The 18,601-nt window shown below is 39.6% G+C and overlaps 1 protein-coding gene across 2 annotated transcripts in view; it reads left to right on the forward strand.

Moving 5' to 3' along the window:
* Window positions 1-3,300: 3,300 nt before the first annotated feature.
* The window catches only part of pkhd1l1.1 (PKHD1 like 1, gene 1), an 87,365-nt gene continuing 72,064 nt past the window's right edge, over window positions 3,301-18,601 (forward strand). The window contains exons 1-7 of one of the 2 annotated variants that reach the window (XM_031904117.1): window positions 3,301-3,440; window positions 11,605-11,688; window positions 13,124-13,204; window positions 15,271-15,415; window positions 15,837-15,939; window positions 16,082-16,139; window positions 17,670-17,763. In XM_031904117.1, coding sequence (XP_031759977.1) covers window positions 11,640-11,688; window positions 13,124-13,204; window positions 15,271-15,415; window positions 15,837-15,939; window positions 16,082-16,139; window positions 17,670-17,763 — 530 coding nt within the window. In that variant the 5' untranslated portion in view covers window positions 3,301-3,440; window positions 11,605-11,639. Of the gene's footprint in view, window positions 3,441-8,843; window positions 9,054-11,604; window positions 11,689-13,123; window positions 13,205-15,270; window positions 15,416-15,836; window positions 15,940-16,081; window positions 16,140-17,669; window positions 17,764-18,601 lie in introns of those variants that run through there. The other variant, XM_031904118.1, reaches the window with a different exon arrangement.

Raw genomic sequence — 18,601 nt, forward strand, 5'->3', positions numbered from 1 at the left:
GTTTTGTCCTTTTTGTTTCCTGTTTTTCTAAATGATTTTAATTGTGTGATGTCATTAATTAAGTTGACTATTTAAACCTTGTATTTTCCGCTCTGTGTATGCCTATGATTAAGTGCCCATGCGCACGAAACGCGTCAGGCATGGTGTTTTTAAGGAAATAAACAAAGGCTGAAGTTTTAGATATTATGACTGTCCGGCGTGCTGACTAAAAGCTGTACTTCGTTTGGATTGGATTGCTCCTCTAGGCAATGGGTTCGGGGCTTGAAGCACCCGGACCACACATCGACTTTGGTGAGAATTGACCCTTTATCTTACGTCTTGCCTGTGTGCTTACTGGTGGGATTTGTACACCTGGGCCAATAAACTATTTAGGTACTGTTACCTTATGTATCTAATTTTGTATATTCAAGTGCTGCTTTGTTACTTATTAATCAATTAATTTACTAGTTTAGTTTGAGAATTTGTTTTCTCATTTCTTATTTGATATGGCTTCAGCCAGAAGACTTAAAAGGACAAGCCATGTTGCGTGAGTAGAATCTTACCATGAATGTGAACAACCTGGGGTGAAACCACAGAATAAATTATGAACATTTTGGCCAGTAGATATGAACTGCGGTAATAGGGGTAGGAAGGAACATCATCGGCACACCACACTCCTGTCACGCTATCAGTGACATCTTCATTTCAGTGCCGGAGGCAATGTTTGTCTCTGTCGCTCATTTCATATAAATGTCATTATTTCTGAACAGACTAACAATAACACACCACAAATAGATAACATCAAACGAGGAGCTTACCGATATATTCTAGTAAATATACCATTACAGTATTAAAGCAAACAGGGTATTAGGTCATACAGATCAAGGACATTAAGACATTTTGGAAACTACTACTGCCCCCATCCCCTTTAGCCAAAACAGGGATTGTTTGTCCATGTATTGCAATATATTGAAGCTGGCCAATTAGGTCACAGTCACCCCCGGTCTGGCCAGTCCTATACTGATTTTTAAAAAATGTTACCACTTCATTATACATTTTATACAGGGACTGAGTTTTACTTGCAACTTGCTTGCTTTCAAGGTTAAAACTCCCAAATACTTTTATTGGCCACAACTGGGATCCCATGACTGTATCTGGGAATAATGGAAGATGCAACATGGAGCTGCGGTGAACATAAATCTCCTTTCTTTTCAGGGTTGTCATGGTCTCCGCAGGGCAGACACTGCCACCATTATGCATGGAACTAAGGGGGTTATGTTTCTATAGAACTGCTGCCACAGCCATAATGGTTCCCTTCCTGCCTGTCATTTAAAATGGAGCACTGCTGTGCCTGTTGGAACATGGGAACCCTGGAGCTACCGCCACCTCTTGACCATAGAGTAGCTCCAGGGTTCCCTTCATGCCCACTGCCAACAGGAGCAGCACACTTGCGCATAAGGAATCTGGCACAGACGTCACTGACACTTTGAACACTGGAAATGTTTCAGGGAGGATTCTGCACAATTGCTTCTGATTTGAAACAAAATATGCAGAATTTTGGCGAACTGGACACAATTGCATCAGGCGCAGCAAAATTGCACTTGTTTACTGCATTACAGATGTAAATGAGCCCTTTTATTATGTGGAAAACAAGGATTTCCTAGAATTCTGGATTATAGACCCATCCCTGTATTTTCCCATGTCCCACCTGAGTCCGGCACTTCAGCTCCATTGCTCGCAGTTTACTAACTGGCGCTAAAGACACATGTAAAACCAACGATTTTTAAAAAAAACTCTAATCAAACTTTTAGGGCGGAGAGATTAACTATACGTCAAAACGGCTAAAAATCCGAATTTCGACAATTCTCCAGGTTAAACTTGTTCATGTAGAAGTCAATGGCAAAGGTCCCTTCCTTTTCCTTGAAGTTCTTGGTTTTGTCTTGAAACTTTAGAGATTTCACTGGAATTTGTCCAAAAACCTGACTTTTTCGAATTGACAATTCAATAAATTTGGGATTTTTGTGGCGATTATTTACTGTGTAAGATCAAGTAATAATCATGAGTGGGGAATTGGGCTGGGTGGGGGTCATAAAGGACAAGGGTTCTGGGTTAGGTGTATTACAATATAAATAAATGAGTCAACAAGGAGTTCCATGATCATATAAAGTCATGGGCGTAATGACGAGTAGTGACGAGCGAATCTGTCCCGTTTCGCCGAAAAATTAGGGAATCTTTCAGAAGATTTGTGAAAAATTTGCAGAAAAAAAACAAATTATTTTGATGAAAGACAATTCTTTTTGACACGAGAGACAATTCTTTTTACGCGCGACAATACGTTTGATGCGCGACAGTTCTCTTGATGAGAGACAATTCTTTTGATGCTAGCAACAATTCATTGACACAGGCAGCAATTTTTGGATGCCACATGAATTTTGTCTCCCGTTTCGTGAAAAAATTTGGCCAATGGCGAAATGCGGAAATTCGCCGCTAATCCATGCCTGGCAATTTTTTTTGCCCATCACTAATGCTGAGTGTTTTCATACAAACAGGTCATGGAATTAGGAGAGGACTTCTAATATCCCATATTTAGTCCCTAGATCCCTAAGCTCCATTTAAGTATATCAAGTATATCAAGTATATCATTCCAGGATATTCATGGTTCTTTTGTATTAAGAATATATATATATATATATATATATATATATATATATATATATATATATATATATATGGACAAACTTGGGAGTGTTGCAAGGGGTTTTCTTCTTCATGTCCTGTTTTAATTTCTCCAACATGAATAGGAATGGGAAGCAGTGGATTGATGCCTAACATATATACATATATATATATATACATACTTTTTTACTTTTTTTACAATGATTAAGGTAGCCCTTGTTCATTGTACATTACTATGAAGGGTCTATCCCTCTCATTCAATGTACATTAAAAAAGCAAGAGCAGTCATCCTTTCTGTCCTCCCTTCCCCTCTTATTTGGAATGACACCAGTTCCTCTGCACAATGTGACATTTCTGGTTACTTTAGGTAACTCGCAACACTTCATTTATGTTATTAAATAGAAAAAGCTTTTCAAGTGACACGGCTGAAGAGAATGGCAGCTGAAGCCTAGAATTAGCAGGGTAATGAATAGATGAAAGCTTCCAGGCTGTGGCTTTCAAGCATGATATGAGAAGCCACTTGAGACTATTAAGCAGCGGCCGGCAGTCCCTACACAATGGCAAGTGTCTGACAAGAAAATGAGCAGTTGAACGTCACACCTCACCCAGTGACAAGCCAGTGACAACAAGAAATACCAGCAGAGACATGGAGTGCTCAGTGCTGGCCAGTTGCTATGTGGGAGCTGCACTATAAATTCCCCAGCAACCTGACCCTCCATTCACTACTCAGGGCTGGAAGCAAGGCGGAAGGCTCCATACGACTCTCTTCTCCCCTTCACTGACAGGTGAGCCCCCAACCCAGGTATTCATGTCTGTAATGGCAGGGATTTCTCTCTGTAGCAGCCTCTGCCTCCATCACAGCCTGGGAAATGCTACAGAAATGGCAGTTTTTTTTCTATATACAGTGTAATGTTGATTTTCCATTTTATAGGTCTTATATTTCTCTTGTCTTCATTAAAAGCAAATGTTTCAAGGGGGTATTTATTCATTTTCTATTTTTTTTTTTAAACATGATTGTAGAAAAAATCTCAAATCTTGATCAAATCAGTGTTTTTTTTGGATAGGTAAAATATCAGTGAGAAAACTTGAACCATTCCATTCTTTTTTAAAAATTTGAACTACATTTTTGCTAATTTTGTCTTTTTTTAAAAAAAGCTAAATATCAAACTTTTGGGTTTGGAAAAACAATACTATGTCGCTTTTTTGCTGCAGTTTTCTCAGATTACTTACTGATGCATAATGACTATTTTTTAAGCCAAAATACTGTAAAAGAAAAGTTGAGCTAGAGACTTGCGCCAAACTTAGGTGAAATGCTTTTTGAACTCAAAACCCCCATTTGTAATAAAAAGCACTAAGTTTGCACAGAAGCAGTAACCCATAGCAACCAACAAGGTGTTTGGTTTTAATTAGATAACCAATTAATTGATTGATTGCTATGGGTTGATTGATTGACTGATTGATTGCTATGGGTTACTGCTCCTGGGCAAACAGTGACTTTTATTAAATGACCCCCAAAGACTTGGTGTGTACTCTGCATTTGCTCTATATGTTTACCTTGAACTAGCAAAGCTGGACCTGTGCATCTGAATGTGGGTTTAAGATCTAGGTATATATGTATATACAGGTATGGGACCTGTTACCCAGAATGCTCGGGACCTGGAGTTTTCTGGATAAGGGATCTTTCTATAATTTGGTTCTCCATACCTTAATTCTTCTAAACAATCATTTAAACATGAAATAAACTCAAAAGGGCCGTTCTGCCCCCAATAAGGGGTAATTATATCTTAGTTGGGATCAAGTACAGGTACTGTTTTATTATTACAGAGAAAAGGGAATCATTTAACCATTAAATAAACCCAATAGGGCTGTTCTGCCCCAATAAGGGGTAATTATATCTTAGTTGGGATCAAGTACAGGTACTGTTTTATTATTACAGAGAAAAGGGAATCATTTAACCATTAAATAAACCCAATAGGGTTGTTCTGCCCCCAATAAGGGGTAATTATATCTTAGTTGGGATCAAGTACAGGTACTGTTTTATTATTACAGAGAAAAGGGAATCATTTAACCATTAAATAAACCCAATAGGGCTGTTCTGCCCCCAATAAGGGGTAATTATATCTTAGTTGGCATAAAGTACAGGTACTATTATTATTACAAAGAATTTTTTTTTTTTTTTTTTTAAATTAGAATTATTTGATTACAGTGGAGTCTATTGGAGATGGCCTTCCTGTTATTTGGAGCTTTCTGGATAATGGGTTTCTGGACAATGGATCTCACACCTGTATATACATATAATAGATATTATCAGGATCAGTTTTAGCTGCACTTCATCAGTTTTCTATGCTCCATTTGCCTTTGCACCTTGTGTTGCTTGTGCAGCTGCCCTCTATGTAATGCCTATACACATACATGGGCTTATTTAGCAATTTTCGAGAATTTTTTTCCTAAACTTGCATTTTTAAAAAACTCGAAGTTTACAAACTCAAAAAAAACTTGAAAAACGCTAAAATCTCAAACTGAAAATATGGCTTGACTTTGCCTAGGACAACTCCCATATTTGATGCCGAAGTTTAACATTCAAGTTTTTCGGGTTTTTGCATTTAATAAATATCAGACATTCAGGTTTTTGAATCATAAAATTTCGAGAGTTTTAGCACAAAAAAACCTTGAACCATGAAAAAAATTTGAATTCAAATGTTGATAAATCACTCCTATAATATCAGTTAGTGATAAGGGACCAAACCATTGATCAAAGAATAAACATTTTACATTGATGTTTATAGAAGACCTGCCACAACCCTTTGATTAATAAAGATGAAACATTTTGACGAAGGCTCAGACGACGTCGGTGTAACCGATATTTCTTGCCGTTTTACACACATTTGTACAGAAGTGCCGGAATGTATTTCCTGTAGGCAGCATTTCTCAGAGAAAATATTCTTTTGTCCCGGCTGCAGTTTGTGAGCAGCAGACACAACACTATTCAAACACCGCAGGGATTAGTCTGGCCTGACCAAATAGTTGTACCCGTGTCACTCTTCTTTTGTTACACACTCAAATAACCAGATTATTATTATCCTTTATTGATATAGCGCCGACATATTGTGTTTATATATGCTGTGTTTATATATTATGTGCTTTATACAGATTATTCCTCATTGCCATCAGCCCCTGCCCCAGTGGAGCTTACAGTCCAATGAGGTTATGTAATAAAAGACAATACGTTTACCAACCAATCAGCAGGAAACATTTATTGATCACCTGTTTAAAAGCAAACATATTATTGGTAGCTATGAGTTACTGCTCCTGGGCAAACTTAGTGCCTTTTATTACTTATGGAGGTTTTATATGAACGATAGGAATGGAGTAGAGTCCATACTATTGTATATAGATTTGACCAGTGAAAAGTTACTACTGGGGCATGCACCAGTCCAATGGATGCCAATAGAATGCTGCCTGCTACCTAGTTTGCACTCATAGAACCAATTAGCAAGTAGCACTGACTGGCCACATTTAATTGGTTGCTGTGTGTTACTGGGTCTAGTGCAAAGCTCACTGTCATTACTTTGTGGCAAAGTGGGTCAGTCCTGATTTTTTGTGAATTTGATGGATCGGTGACATTGTGGAAAACTAAGTAACTTCCTCTGGCTGTAGAACTGCCCATTCAAATACCAAAGTGAATTCATCACTGTGATAACTATTAGCTTCTGCCCTAACTGAGAATTAACTGCAATTAAGTCATTGCCTCCAGCTAGGTGGGATTCTTACTCCCAATTGTTTCTTTTTGTTGACACCAAACATTGCCCAGTTGCCAAGTGTACAACAGCCTTTGTGCCTTTGTGCTGCTCCTTAGGGAGATGTGACTGTCATCATGTGTTACATGTATGTTTAGTACAAGTGGAGTTGTTTTTGGGGGGGAGAATGGTATTTAGTCTCAATCGATACCGCACTAGAAACCGCCAATGATACCAGGCAATTTCATGTGAATGGGGCAGAGCTACCTTGCCCTTTAGATACAAACCCCAACAACCTATTGTTTGTAAGCAAGTGGAGCAGCCGATTATATTCATGTATTTTCATGCATTTAGTTTTCCTATATTTTGCTAAACGAATCCATTAGGGGTCAGATGTATCATAAAGACAACAAGCCAGAAGTGAAAAAATTTGGCACAAAGTGTCCTGCTTTTGGCACTTTGCCAAAGATTGCACACTCATTGGCACAAATCTTCTAGTATTTACAGTATATTGTGCCATAAAGCACCTGTTGCATGCCCTCGTATAAACTCTTGTAATGCAAAATACTGCCGTGCAAGGTTAATCCAATTAGAAATCCAGAGTAAATTCCACAATTAGAGATTTACGGATTCATTGTAGTTTGAAATTTGAATCCACTATTTAACGTATCACTGATGACACATAAAGGCACACAGGCTTTGTTCCATAATCCCTCTGTTTCTTCCTGCTAATTCATGTATTTAAGTCATTTCCATTTCCTCAAGCTCTTTTGGCTCTTTAGTCAGGAATAATATATAATGTTTCCTAGTCATTAAAGCCGATGGGCCTTGCCTTTACAAACGCTAGTCTCCTAGCCAAGAATGGAGTGTATGCATATGGCTCCCCAAACATTCTCCATAGACATGGTTTATGTGTAGTGATGAGCGAAATTTTTCGCAGTTTCACAAATTTCTCTGCAGTTTTGCAATTTTTTTGGCAAACCGAAATGGGACAGATTCACTCATCACTATATATGTGATGTTCTGTTTGCAAATGGGTCAAATACATTTGTACTATAAGACTGTTGTTAGTATTTGTAGTCTAAGTTCTGCCTATTTACGTAGTTAAATTTGGTTGAAAAAGGACAACATTTCATCAAGTTCAACCCCTTCAAACCCCAGTGCACATATATGCACACACTGATACCAACCCATCTATACTCAAATACATAAACCATAAATACCAACACTAATACTATTTTCTCAATAGCCTTGGATATTCTGATTCAAGAACTCATCCAGGCCCCTCTTATAGGCATTAACAGAATCTGCCATTACCCCATCACTAGGAAGGGCATTCCCCAACCTCACTGCCCTCACCGTGAGGAACCCCCTACGCTGCTTCAAATGGAAGCTCCGTTCCTCTAATCTAAAGGGGGGGCCTCTGGTGCGTTGATTGTTTTTATGGGAAAAAAGAACCCCCCATCTGCCTATAATACCCTCTAATGTACTTGTACAGAGTAATCATGCCCCCTCGCAAGCGCCTCTTTTCCAGAGAAAACAACCCCAACCCTGACAGTCTAACCTCATAGTTTAACCCTTCCATCCCCTTTACCAGTTTAGTTGCAGTCTCTGCACTCTCTCCAGCTCATTAATATCCTTCTTAAGTACCGGAGGCCAAAACTGCCCCCCATACTCAAGGTGAGGCCTTACCAGGGACCTATAAAAAAGGCAAATTGATGTTTCATCCCTTGAGTCAATGCCCTTTTTTATACAAGACAGCACTTTATTTGCTTTAGTAGCCACAGAATGACACTGCCTGGAATTAGACAACTTGTTATCTACAAAAATCCCCAGATCCTTCTTAATTAAGGAACCTCATTTTCCAGTTTGCTGCCCAGTTTTCCAATTTTGTCAAATCACTCTGCAAAGTGGCAGCATCCTGCATGGAACTTATAGTTATATTGTTATATTCCATTGGCACCTTCAGTCCAAGCTTTCCTCCTGTTCCCTGAACTTCAGCAGTCCATTCAGTTTCTATAGCTTGGATATAAAGTATTGCTGACTAATGTTGTTTGCTGGCAACTTGGTCAGAGCCATGTTTGTCTTGTCCATACACATGTACCGTGGATTATGCAGGAATGATGTAAAGAGTAAAGTGTAACTAGAAGTAACTATTTCTTGATTTATATTATATTTATTCACTTCATATGTAAGATATGGAACTACTTAACCTGAAACCAGTTCAAGAACCCTAACAGCCATTTGGATTTGACCATTAACCCCTTTTCTACCAGGAGAGGGAGCGCTAAGCATTGGCCCTGGGCTGCTGTTGGATGGGAGTTGGGTGACAGATAAGTAAATGAAGTGCTCCACCCAGCAATTTGCTTCTGAGCTGTAGTTCTGGAACACAAGGACGGGGAAAAGAATCACTTTTTGCAATGGCACAAACATTTCTTTAAATAGAAATGGAGTGAACAGTTTTCCTGGAATTTTCTTTTTTTTTTGTGTGTATCAGCCAAACCTGCCAGGGTATACACGCCATGGAAACTCTGTGTGTTGAGGATATTGACATTTGCATTTAAGGGATCTGCCTAAACTGAGCAGATATGCTGTTATCTCATCCCTAAGAATCAGGAGAGAAGAGTTCCAAGCAAGGGAAAAGCGGATCTCACCTATAAGGTACCATAGTACCCATGCAGATACATGGCAAGACTTAAATATAAAAGGGAATAAGGAATAATTACTCCTCAATACACAAGGTCCCCAAATAGAGGAATGTATCTGAGACCCACTGGGCATCACTAGAGCTGTGGAATATTTCTCCTTTTCTTCTTTTTTATAGGGGTGGTCGAAGGCAGTATGTGGGGACCTATTCATAGAAAAATGTATCTCTCTTCCCTTACAGTACTACATCTGTGCTGAATACTTGGTGGGGGTTATCCCATAGTATAATAAGGAGAGATAAGAGTCAGAAAGTGAATGGTTAATGCTTGCAGTTAAAATTTTGCTGTCTTGTTTCCAGCGCAGCTTTTTAAAAATGAGAAATGTTATATTTATATTATCATATATGATTTTATATGTGCTTGATTTAATTGTTATTGTTATCTTTCTCTACATTATATATCGTTATCTTTCTCTCCTAGTCAGTCAGTGAGTTATGTTGTTACAATTGTTTATTTGGGTTGATATAGCCGTGTCTCCCCTGTATGTTTTACTCACCGCAACATGTTTGTGTACCTGCTCTGGTCTCTGCAGATACCTTTATCTATTGCTGCAAAGAATCCCCGCCCATACAGTCTCACATCTATTGCATATAATGGCACTTATAATAAAACATATTTATTCTTTGGGTCAGAAATTCACATGAAATGAAGGTAGAAAGGATACTCATTATTTTTATATAGGGTGTTATTGTATTTAAGGAAACTTACTGCTAGAAGTAAAACCAGTCATACATGCACCAATATACATAGTTTTGTACGATTTTAGAACCATGTGTGGACTCCAAATTATCGTCCAGATATTTTTTGTACCATGGTGATCAGCCATTTAGTCAGTCGGACAGAAAATTTCAGTTGGAAAACTATAAAATCTGCTCATGTATTGTGTATCTGACAATATCCTTGGGGGGCCTACAATGCATTTCCAGGAAGTCACTTTAAAGGTGGCCACACACATGGCGATTTTCTATCTTTTGTGGGACCATCGGTCGCCACTAATCCGCCACTGAAACGTGCGATACGGAGGTAGAAACAATTGGATTTGTATGGCCAGCTTAATACGATTGATGTCTGCCAACTATTTCATTTTCAGAGCATCAGGCAATTTGTTATTTTAGGGCTTTATCCTACAGTTTCAGTCTGAATGTTAGTTTTAGATTGTTGCATTTAAACGGACAACCAATATTCAAAGGTTCATCGGAAGAAGAATAAAATCTGAAAGTGTATGGCCAGCTTAACTTGCACTAGGTTAAGAACCATAGAAAATACCTGTGCTGGTATAGTTTTATATTATCTTTCTGTATAGGCTGGGAGCAAACCTAGGTGTTTCTGTTACTGCTATGTCTGTGCTATTCAGTTATCAGCAATGTCTGTCTGGCCATGCCCAACCAATCAGTCTACGTCTCCTGCTGGGTTCTTGTAAGTGGATTACAGAAAATCTTAAGCACAAAGGGAAGTTATCACTATGGACAGAATGCCTGAGAACAATGGACTCTCTGTAAGACTGAAGCTACAAGCTGAGTAATGTTGGCCAGATAGGTACAGAAATAATGATTTGTGTGTATTGCAGGCTAAAGTGACACTTTAATATGTCATTATACAAATACCAAATACATAGGGAAACTAAAATTATAGGTATAGCAGGCATCAAGGCTTTTTGTTTTTGGTACTTTCTGCAGATATAGTTTACTAAATAATTATGCCCTCGTCTGCTTACAGCTGAAATCCTCTCCAGCAAAGGAGTAAAACAGGTTTGGCCTCTTTAACAAAAAGCAGCTATTTTGTGACTAAGGCAACATAATTATTACTTTTCCACCTGCATCGGAAAGAACTTAATTTCAACTGCTAATAATAGTTTGAAGAGGATTCAAGGGAAATAAATATTGAAGGCAAATTAAGGTGCCCATACATGCACCAATATTATCATATGAAACAAAGTTTCGTGCGATATTCTGTGTATGTACAGTGGGATGACGAGGCAACAAGTATTGGCAAAAGCCTTGGATATCGGTCATGTCGTCAATCGGCCATGGGTAGAATCCTATTGTCTCAATCTACATATCTGGCGATTCAGCTCCTAATGTAAGTGGAGTAGACAAATAATCAACCAATGGTAGCAGGAAATATTGTTAAACGTGTACGGCCACCTTTAGTCCTATATTTATATTAAAAAATGTTTGCTTTGAATTGGGACCAGTATATCAAGGGTAACTTACTGCTCTTTATTTTGAGCATTTCAGTAGCATGTTGGTTATTGCCATAGGGTCCCACCAGAAGCAGTGTGGGTATAAAGCAGGATTCATGTTGTTAACCTTCCCCGTATGTATGGGAACCATAGATCCTATCCCTGTCTTATAAACACGTACCTCTCCCTTATTTTAGGATTTAGTCAGATTAGCAGGAGATTAAGCCAATGAAAGTTAACTCTGTAGAGGAAGCCTTTCACCACATGGCTACTGAATGAAATAATGTTGCTTTCTAACTAGAGATTCCTCCTCTTGCCTTTGCAGCCACCGGCTAATGGTGGAGAGAGGCTGCCAGCACAATGATAGAAGCTGTCCTTCTCCTCCTCAGTGCCCTCACCCAAGTCACATGTAAGTATTGGATAGTCACTACTTTCTATTAAAGGGATACTTAAAAGTGAGCTAAAATGTACCTTTCTGTTATGTATGTTATGGTATTAGTAACCCTTACATTTCCCCCCTATGTAATAGAACTTGTCATGTATTGAGCTGGTTCTCTAGTCTATCCCCTACCTAAACATATGGTCAACACAGTGTGGCCATTTTAACTAGCAGTTGGCACACAATTCAGGGCTAAGTTGGCAACATGGCAACTTCCTAATGATCCCTCTGACCTAATGGGTTTTATGTAAACCAACACTTATGGGGTAAAAGTATCTGCCCATCACAGACGTCACCTGTTCATTCGGGGGTCCCTGACTGGCACAGTCACAGCTAGATACTTTATCCCATGTGTGTGAAGTTCCATCTGATCCCATGGTAAAGACTCAACAACCACAAATGCAAAATCAGCTTTTGACATATCAACATATTGATATAATCATTTAATAATAAAGAGGTGAACATATTACTCATCATCAAATAAATATGTTTCTTTCAGTACAGTGCTCTCACACATCCATATTGTGGTATCAGGTGCCTGAAGAGCAGCCTAAATCTTATAGGGCCTTAGTATTCATTCTGGGGGGGGGGGGGGGGGGGGGGGGGCTACAGGGGCTCATTTACAAATGCAAGTACAGTGTGCAATTTTGGACACAATTTTTCAAATTTTCAATTGAAGCAGCCGGCAGTGGGAAACTGTGGATTGCCCCCTTTGGGGTAATGGTAGCCTCAAGGTACCCCAGGCGCACTTGTTTATCAAAGCAGGCTGAGTGGGGCCATGACTCGGCCAAAGGACCTTTAATGGATCACATCGATATGCTCAACAACTTTGTCACTTTTTGCAACAACTTTGTCAACTGCAATTGCAGATTCCCCTGAAACATTATTTGATCTTTTCATTGACTTAATATACAGGAGGGACCAGTCCCCCACATAAATTGCCTTGGAGAGCAGTGTGGGCGAGCGCCATCTCCCCAGAGGAGCACACACCTGGCAGTAGTACAGTTTCCAAGGCCCGGGTGTGCTTGTACATCCTACGTGTAGTGAAATGAGCCCTACTGTGTCCCCTATACAGGAGTGTTGGGAGTGTAAAGGCAATATCTGTCTAGTCATTTCTCTGCACACCTGGCTCTGACTCCTGAAACAATATAGCAGCTGATTTACACACCTGAAGTAAAATTGGCTTCTCATACATTGCTTCAGGAGTCAGAAACAAAGAACAGAAAGTAATAAGCAAATACATACATTCCACTGCAATGATACCGTTCCTGCCATTACATGAAGACAACACTGTATCAAAAAAGTACAGAGGAATTGTGCCTTTTTTCCCCCCGTTATCTATCCCTTCTCTCTGAATATCTCTCCAAAACACATTGTATCTTATCTCCTTTATTTTCCTTTTCAGATGGACAGCTGAGGGTGAATGGAATTTCTCCAAACTCTGGGAGTCTCAACGGTGCAACCAGGATCACAATCCTAGGGCAGGGTGGGTAATGGAAAGCTGCTGTGACAAAAGATGTTTCCTCTGCTCACAAACATGGGAATCTTCTACATACATACACACACATATTATATATATATATATATACAGTATATACAAGTATGGGGCCCATTATCCAGAATGCTCAGGACCTGGGTATTCCGGATGAGGGGTTTTTCTGGAATTCAGATCTGCCACCTTAAGTCTACTTAAAATATAATTTTTCCATCTTTTCCAACTTTCCATCAGGCTTCCATACCAGTATTAAGGTAGCCACTGTGCCACTAGTTAATTACTGTAGCTCTTCCCAAATCTTCCATAACAAATCAACATTCCCCCATAGTCAAGATGGTATCTTCCTCTTGGCAGCCAAAATATTGGGCAATACATCTGTGGGATGAACCTGGTTTTGTGGTAGCTCTTATTTAAATCCAGGTATGGGACTGGCAGAAACCCATTACCCACAAAGTTCCAAAACATTGAAATTCCATTTTACACGGAATCCGGGAGAGTACAACATGGGAGCAGTGAATAATCACAAAAAAACAATAGTTTGGTCTTTGCATGGCAGTTCATTAGATTCCCAGTGCACAGATAATCGCCCTGCACAATGGACTCCTGATAACAGTCACAACAAAGGGTGACGGGAGGGGATTTTTAGTTTTTTAGCTTTCCCTGTCTGCCCTGTTTAGCTCAAGAAAGAACAAAAAACTTTTTTTCCCTTGTACCTTGTACTTGATGATAATCAGGCTAGTATTCACCCATGACGAGGACCAAAATATCCTATTTTTTATGGTATTGTGGTCAAAATTGTAGAATGACCCCTTTCAGGAAAATCCCAGGTCCCAAGCATTCTGAATAATAAATCCCATAGCTGTAGTTTTGTGTGTGCTTTGAATTGTATAGATCTTACATTTTTTGACATTCGTGTCTTTCTAATAGCATAATCCCTCCCAGATTTGTGAGGCAGTGATGCGGCTTCTTGGCTCAGTATGTTGAGAGCAGATAAGCCGAGGGCAGGAGATAGCGAGGCTCTTCCCTCTGTCCTTTCCTCTCAGGGGCACCTCCCTTCCATACGTTACAGAATGTGCTTATTATAGGGAACTCAAAGGGCACATTCAGATGTTATTATTGAGACCACTGTAGCCAGAACATAGCCTGAACATGTTGAAATAGTACCATGTTGCCTCTGGGTAGGCTGCAGCATTGATACATTTTTTAATGTAGCATTGTCTGTGAATAACAATGATGTGTTCCTCTTGTTATTCTAGTAGCCTTACAACAGGTGGCCAGGCACAGCTTTGTGCTTTTTGTTTTATTAGTGGAGTTTGGATTTGAATACATGAGCCATAAAGGGCAACTGTCAGAAGTAGCAATTAAAGGCCAAGATGGTTACAGAGGAAGAGGCTGTATCTATGATTTATATTTCCCTGACCCCTCACTGACATAAGCACTGTCTATACACCTTCTTCGTGTATATGGTGCAGTTTTCTGTCTGGCCGCATTTAGAGGAAGCCTATAATAAGTTGATCTGGGGCTTGTTTGTGCCTGACTCAAATCCTGACTGCTTATCCTGCCCAAAGCCTTTACCACTATGGGCCATATTGTCAGATTTGCTTTAGCCCTGTCTAAAAGAGAAAATAGATTGTTTTACATTCAGTTGTGATAAACATCATTCTCTACAGCAGGGGCCCCAACCTTTCTTACCCGTGAGCCACAGTCAAATGTATAAAGACTTGGGGAGCAACACAAGCACCATAAAAGTTTATGGAGGAGCCAAATAAGGGCTGTGATTGGCTATTAGGGGCCTCTATGCATCCTATCAGCTTACAGGGGCTTTATTTGGTAGGAAATCTTGTTTTTATTCAACCAAAACTTGCCCCCAAGTCAGGAATTCAAAAATAACTCCCTGGTTTGGGGGCACTGAGAGCAACATCCAAGGGGTTGGGGAGCGACATGTTGCCCCTGAGCCACTGGAGCCATTCCATCACCTTATGTAGAAAATAAGCACTATATAGACCATATCTATAATTAACAATGAAATGAATTCCATCATGCTATCTCCCCTACAGGTTTTTCTGATGCAAACCAGTTTAATTACGGAGATGGGAACGCTGCCCTGGGAAATAGCGTCCAACTGGTGTCGGCCACCTTGTCCATTCCCTGTGATGTGGAGAAAGATGCAAGCCATGCAGGCCAAATAACCTGCTACACTAGGTATGCTGTTCCTACTCATATCCTATGGTTATATACTGAATAATGTACCCCCTTTTTTTAAATATATTATAAGTCACCAAGGAGTTCCATGACCAAATAAAATCAATGGGAGAAGGCCAAGTGCTTTATACAGGTCATGGAACTCTGAGGAGACTTCTAATATCCTCATAGTTTTCAACAAGGGGTACATTATTTATTGTATTTATTATTAGTGAGTCATGTGACAGAAATGATATCACTGAGGACCAATTATATCTGATGACATTGCAATGCACTGTTTATAAGGACATAACTGACATCATTTGCATCCAGTTTTGTGCCTTTAATCTGTCATGGAGCTTCTTATATCCTTATATTTTACAATAGGGGCTACTTTTTCTTTATACACCCCACACAATAATCATCACTTGCTCTGTTTCAGGTCAATGCCGGCTGACAGTTATCTCATAAGAGTGAGTGTAGATGGAGTTCCTGTGCCAGACAGTAACGTTTGCTATGGCAATCTCCAAAGCTGCAGATTCACGGTAAGTACAGTCAAATCTATGGCAATTAAATAAAAAAAGAAATTGCGGAAAACTTTTTTATAGAAAACAAAAACAAAGTAGAACAGTTAAAAAAAGGCCAACAATTGTATTATACTTAACACATGTTTTGTTCTGTTTGCAGGCCCATATGTACTACACCCCAGTTATAAACACTATTACCCCATTCTCTGGAACTCCAGGTACTTCTATTAAATATGGAGATTTTGTCTTATTTATTAACTTGTGCACCAAACTGCACGAATGCAGCTGCCAATAGCAAGCAATCATTACCTTATAAGCAGAAACCTGATTGGTTGCTATGGGAATGCTCTGGTGCAGATCAGTAATAATGCTAGTAAGATAGCCCTATTGCATTTTGTTTGTCTGTTCTTTCTTGTGTTGTGTTTCTTGTGCTCTTCTGCTTTTTGGGTTCATGTCATTTTGAAGTTCTTCTGAGGCATATTTCATTGGGCTGTTCCATTGGGCTGTCCCATTGGGCTGTTCCATTGGGCTGTCCCATTGGGCTGTTCCATTGGGCTGTTCCATTGGGCTGTTCCATTGGGCTGTCCCATTGGGCTGTTCCATTGGGCTGTCCCATTGGGCTGTTCCATTGGGCTGTCCCATTGGGCTGTCCCATTGGGCTGTCCCATTGGGCTGTCCCATTGGGCTGTTCCATTGGGCTGTCCCATTGGGCTGTTCCATTGGGCTGTCCCATTGGGCTGTCCCACTGGGCTGTTCCAATGGGCTGTTCCAATGGGCTGTTCCATTGGGCTGTCCCATCGGGCTGTTCCACTGGGCTGTCCCATCGGGCTGTCCCATCGGGCTGTCCCATCGGGCTGTCCCATCGGGCTGTCCCATTGGGCTGTCCCATTGGGCTGTCCCATTGGGCTGTCCCATTGGGCTGTCACCATGTAGTGGGTTTTCTTACTCTGTATGAAGTTCATGGTTGTACCTGACGCTCTGCAAAATGTCACATGGAATGTTTTTGAAATGTGTCATGAGAATAGCCAGTTCTGTCTCATTCCAAGGGCAGTGACATTTCAGTATATATAAAAGTCCTTCAGACAGTCTTGTTTGAGTTATCCAGACAACCCTTTGAAGTAGTCCCGTGTTGTATTAACAATATGAAGACACCATGCTTGACTTGAAATGAAAACAAATACATTTAAACCCTGGCAATGTTAGTGACAGCTCCCGGGCAACAGACTGGGCACCATGGAAAGAACATTTCCTCATTTTTTAAATTCAAGTTTTGAATAAGAATTGAAATTGCTTTTATTTTCCTCCAATCTGACATATTTTCCTGGAATAACTTGGCATGTTGAACAGAATTTAACATATTCCACTAGGCCCACTATTCAAGTCTTTCTAAACAGCATGGATGACTAGAAGCAGGATATGAAAGAGGTTAAATTAAATATATTCCAATAGATAATAAATAAGAAATATATTCCAATAGAAAATATATTAAATCAATTCCAATTTATGCTAAATATATATATTAATGTTATATTGTGACAGATATTCATAAAATGTTGATATTGAGGTAATGCACCTCCTCTGTGTACTGTGAGGGTCCAGCCTGAAGGTGAGGGGTCCGACATGTAACCTATGTACTGTATATAGAATGTATGCAGCCAGTTGTGTTTACATTTGAGTTACATATGGATTATAATATATATGTATAATATATAAATATAATATTACAATATAATTGTCTGTAATTGCAGGTGCAATGATAACAATCAGAGGAAAAATCTTTACTGATGTGTATGGCAGTAACACAGCTCTGAGCTCCAACTCCAAAAATGTCAGGGTATTAAGGTAGGGAAATAATTGTCCACCCAGCAGTAACCTGTGCGCTCACAGACATTCTTCAACCATACATTTATGGACTGGAGGGGAGAACTCAAAAAACAGGGGAGACTGCCCAGGGCTCCACACCAAATGGGGCTTCTAAGGGTACAGTAGTTGTGTAGTTGAGTCCCCTAATCAATGCATAAGTATGTGGTTTGTGATAACATGTATAGGCAAGTGATGCCAAGCTCTGTTCCCTAGCATACTTCATAAGCCAGTGGCCACAGTTGCAGATCCACAGATTTCTCCAATAAATACCCCTCAGCTCATTAAAAGCTCGTATCAGTCATATTCAAATCTACAATTTGAAAAAAGTACCTCTGGAATGTATAAAAGATACTATAACTTTTTGAAGTTGATAACTTCAAACGCAGATGAGATCATGGTATTTTAATGGCAGTGTCCTTATAAGATAAATTATTTTCCATATTTAATACTGGAATAATAGCGACTGTATATATCAGTGCCCCCCAACCAGTGGCTCGGGGGCAACATATCGCTCACCAACCCCTTGGGTGTTGCTCCCAGTGGCCTCAAAGCAGGTGCTTATTTTTGAATTCCTGACTTGGGGGCAAGTTTTGGGTACATAAAAGGAGATGAGCTGCCAAACACAGCCTCCTGTAGGCTCCAGTCAACATAGGGGCTACTAAATAGCCAATCACAGCCCATATTTGGAACCCCAATAAAAGTTTTTCATGCTTGCGTTGCTCCCCAACTCTTTTTATAATGAAATGAGGCTCATGGGTAATAGAATAATATATTCTATATATATATTATATATATATATATATATATATATATTTTC

The sequence above is a fragment of the Xenopus tropicalis genome, chromosome 6 (assembly GCF_000004195.4).
Source record: "Xenopus tropicalis strain Nigerian chromosome 6, UCB_Xtro_10.0, whole genome shotgun sequence".
Taxonomy (NCBI): Eukaryota; Metazoa; Chordata; class Amphibia; order Anura; family Pipidae; genus Xenopus; species Xenopus tropicalis.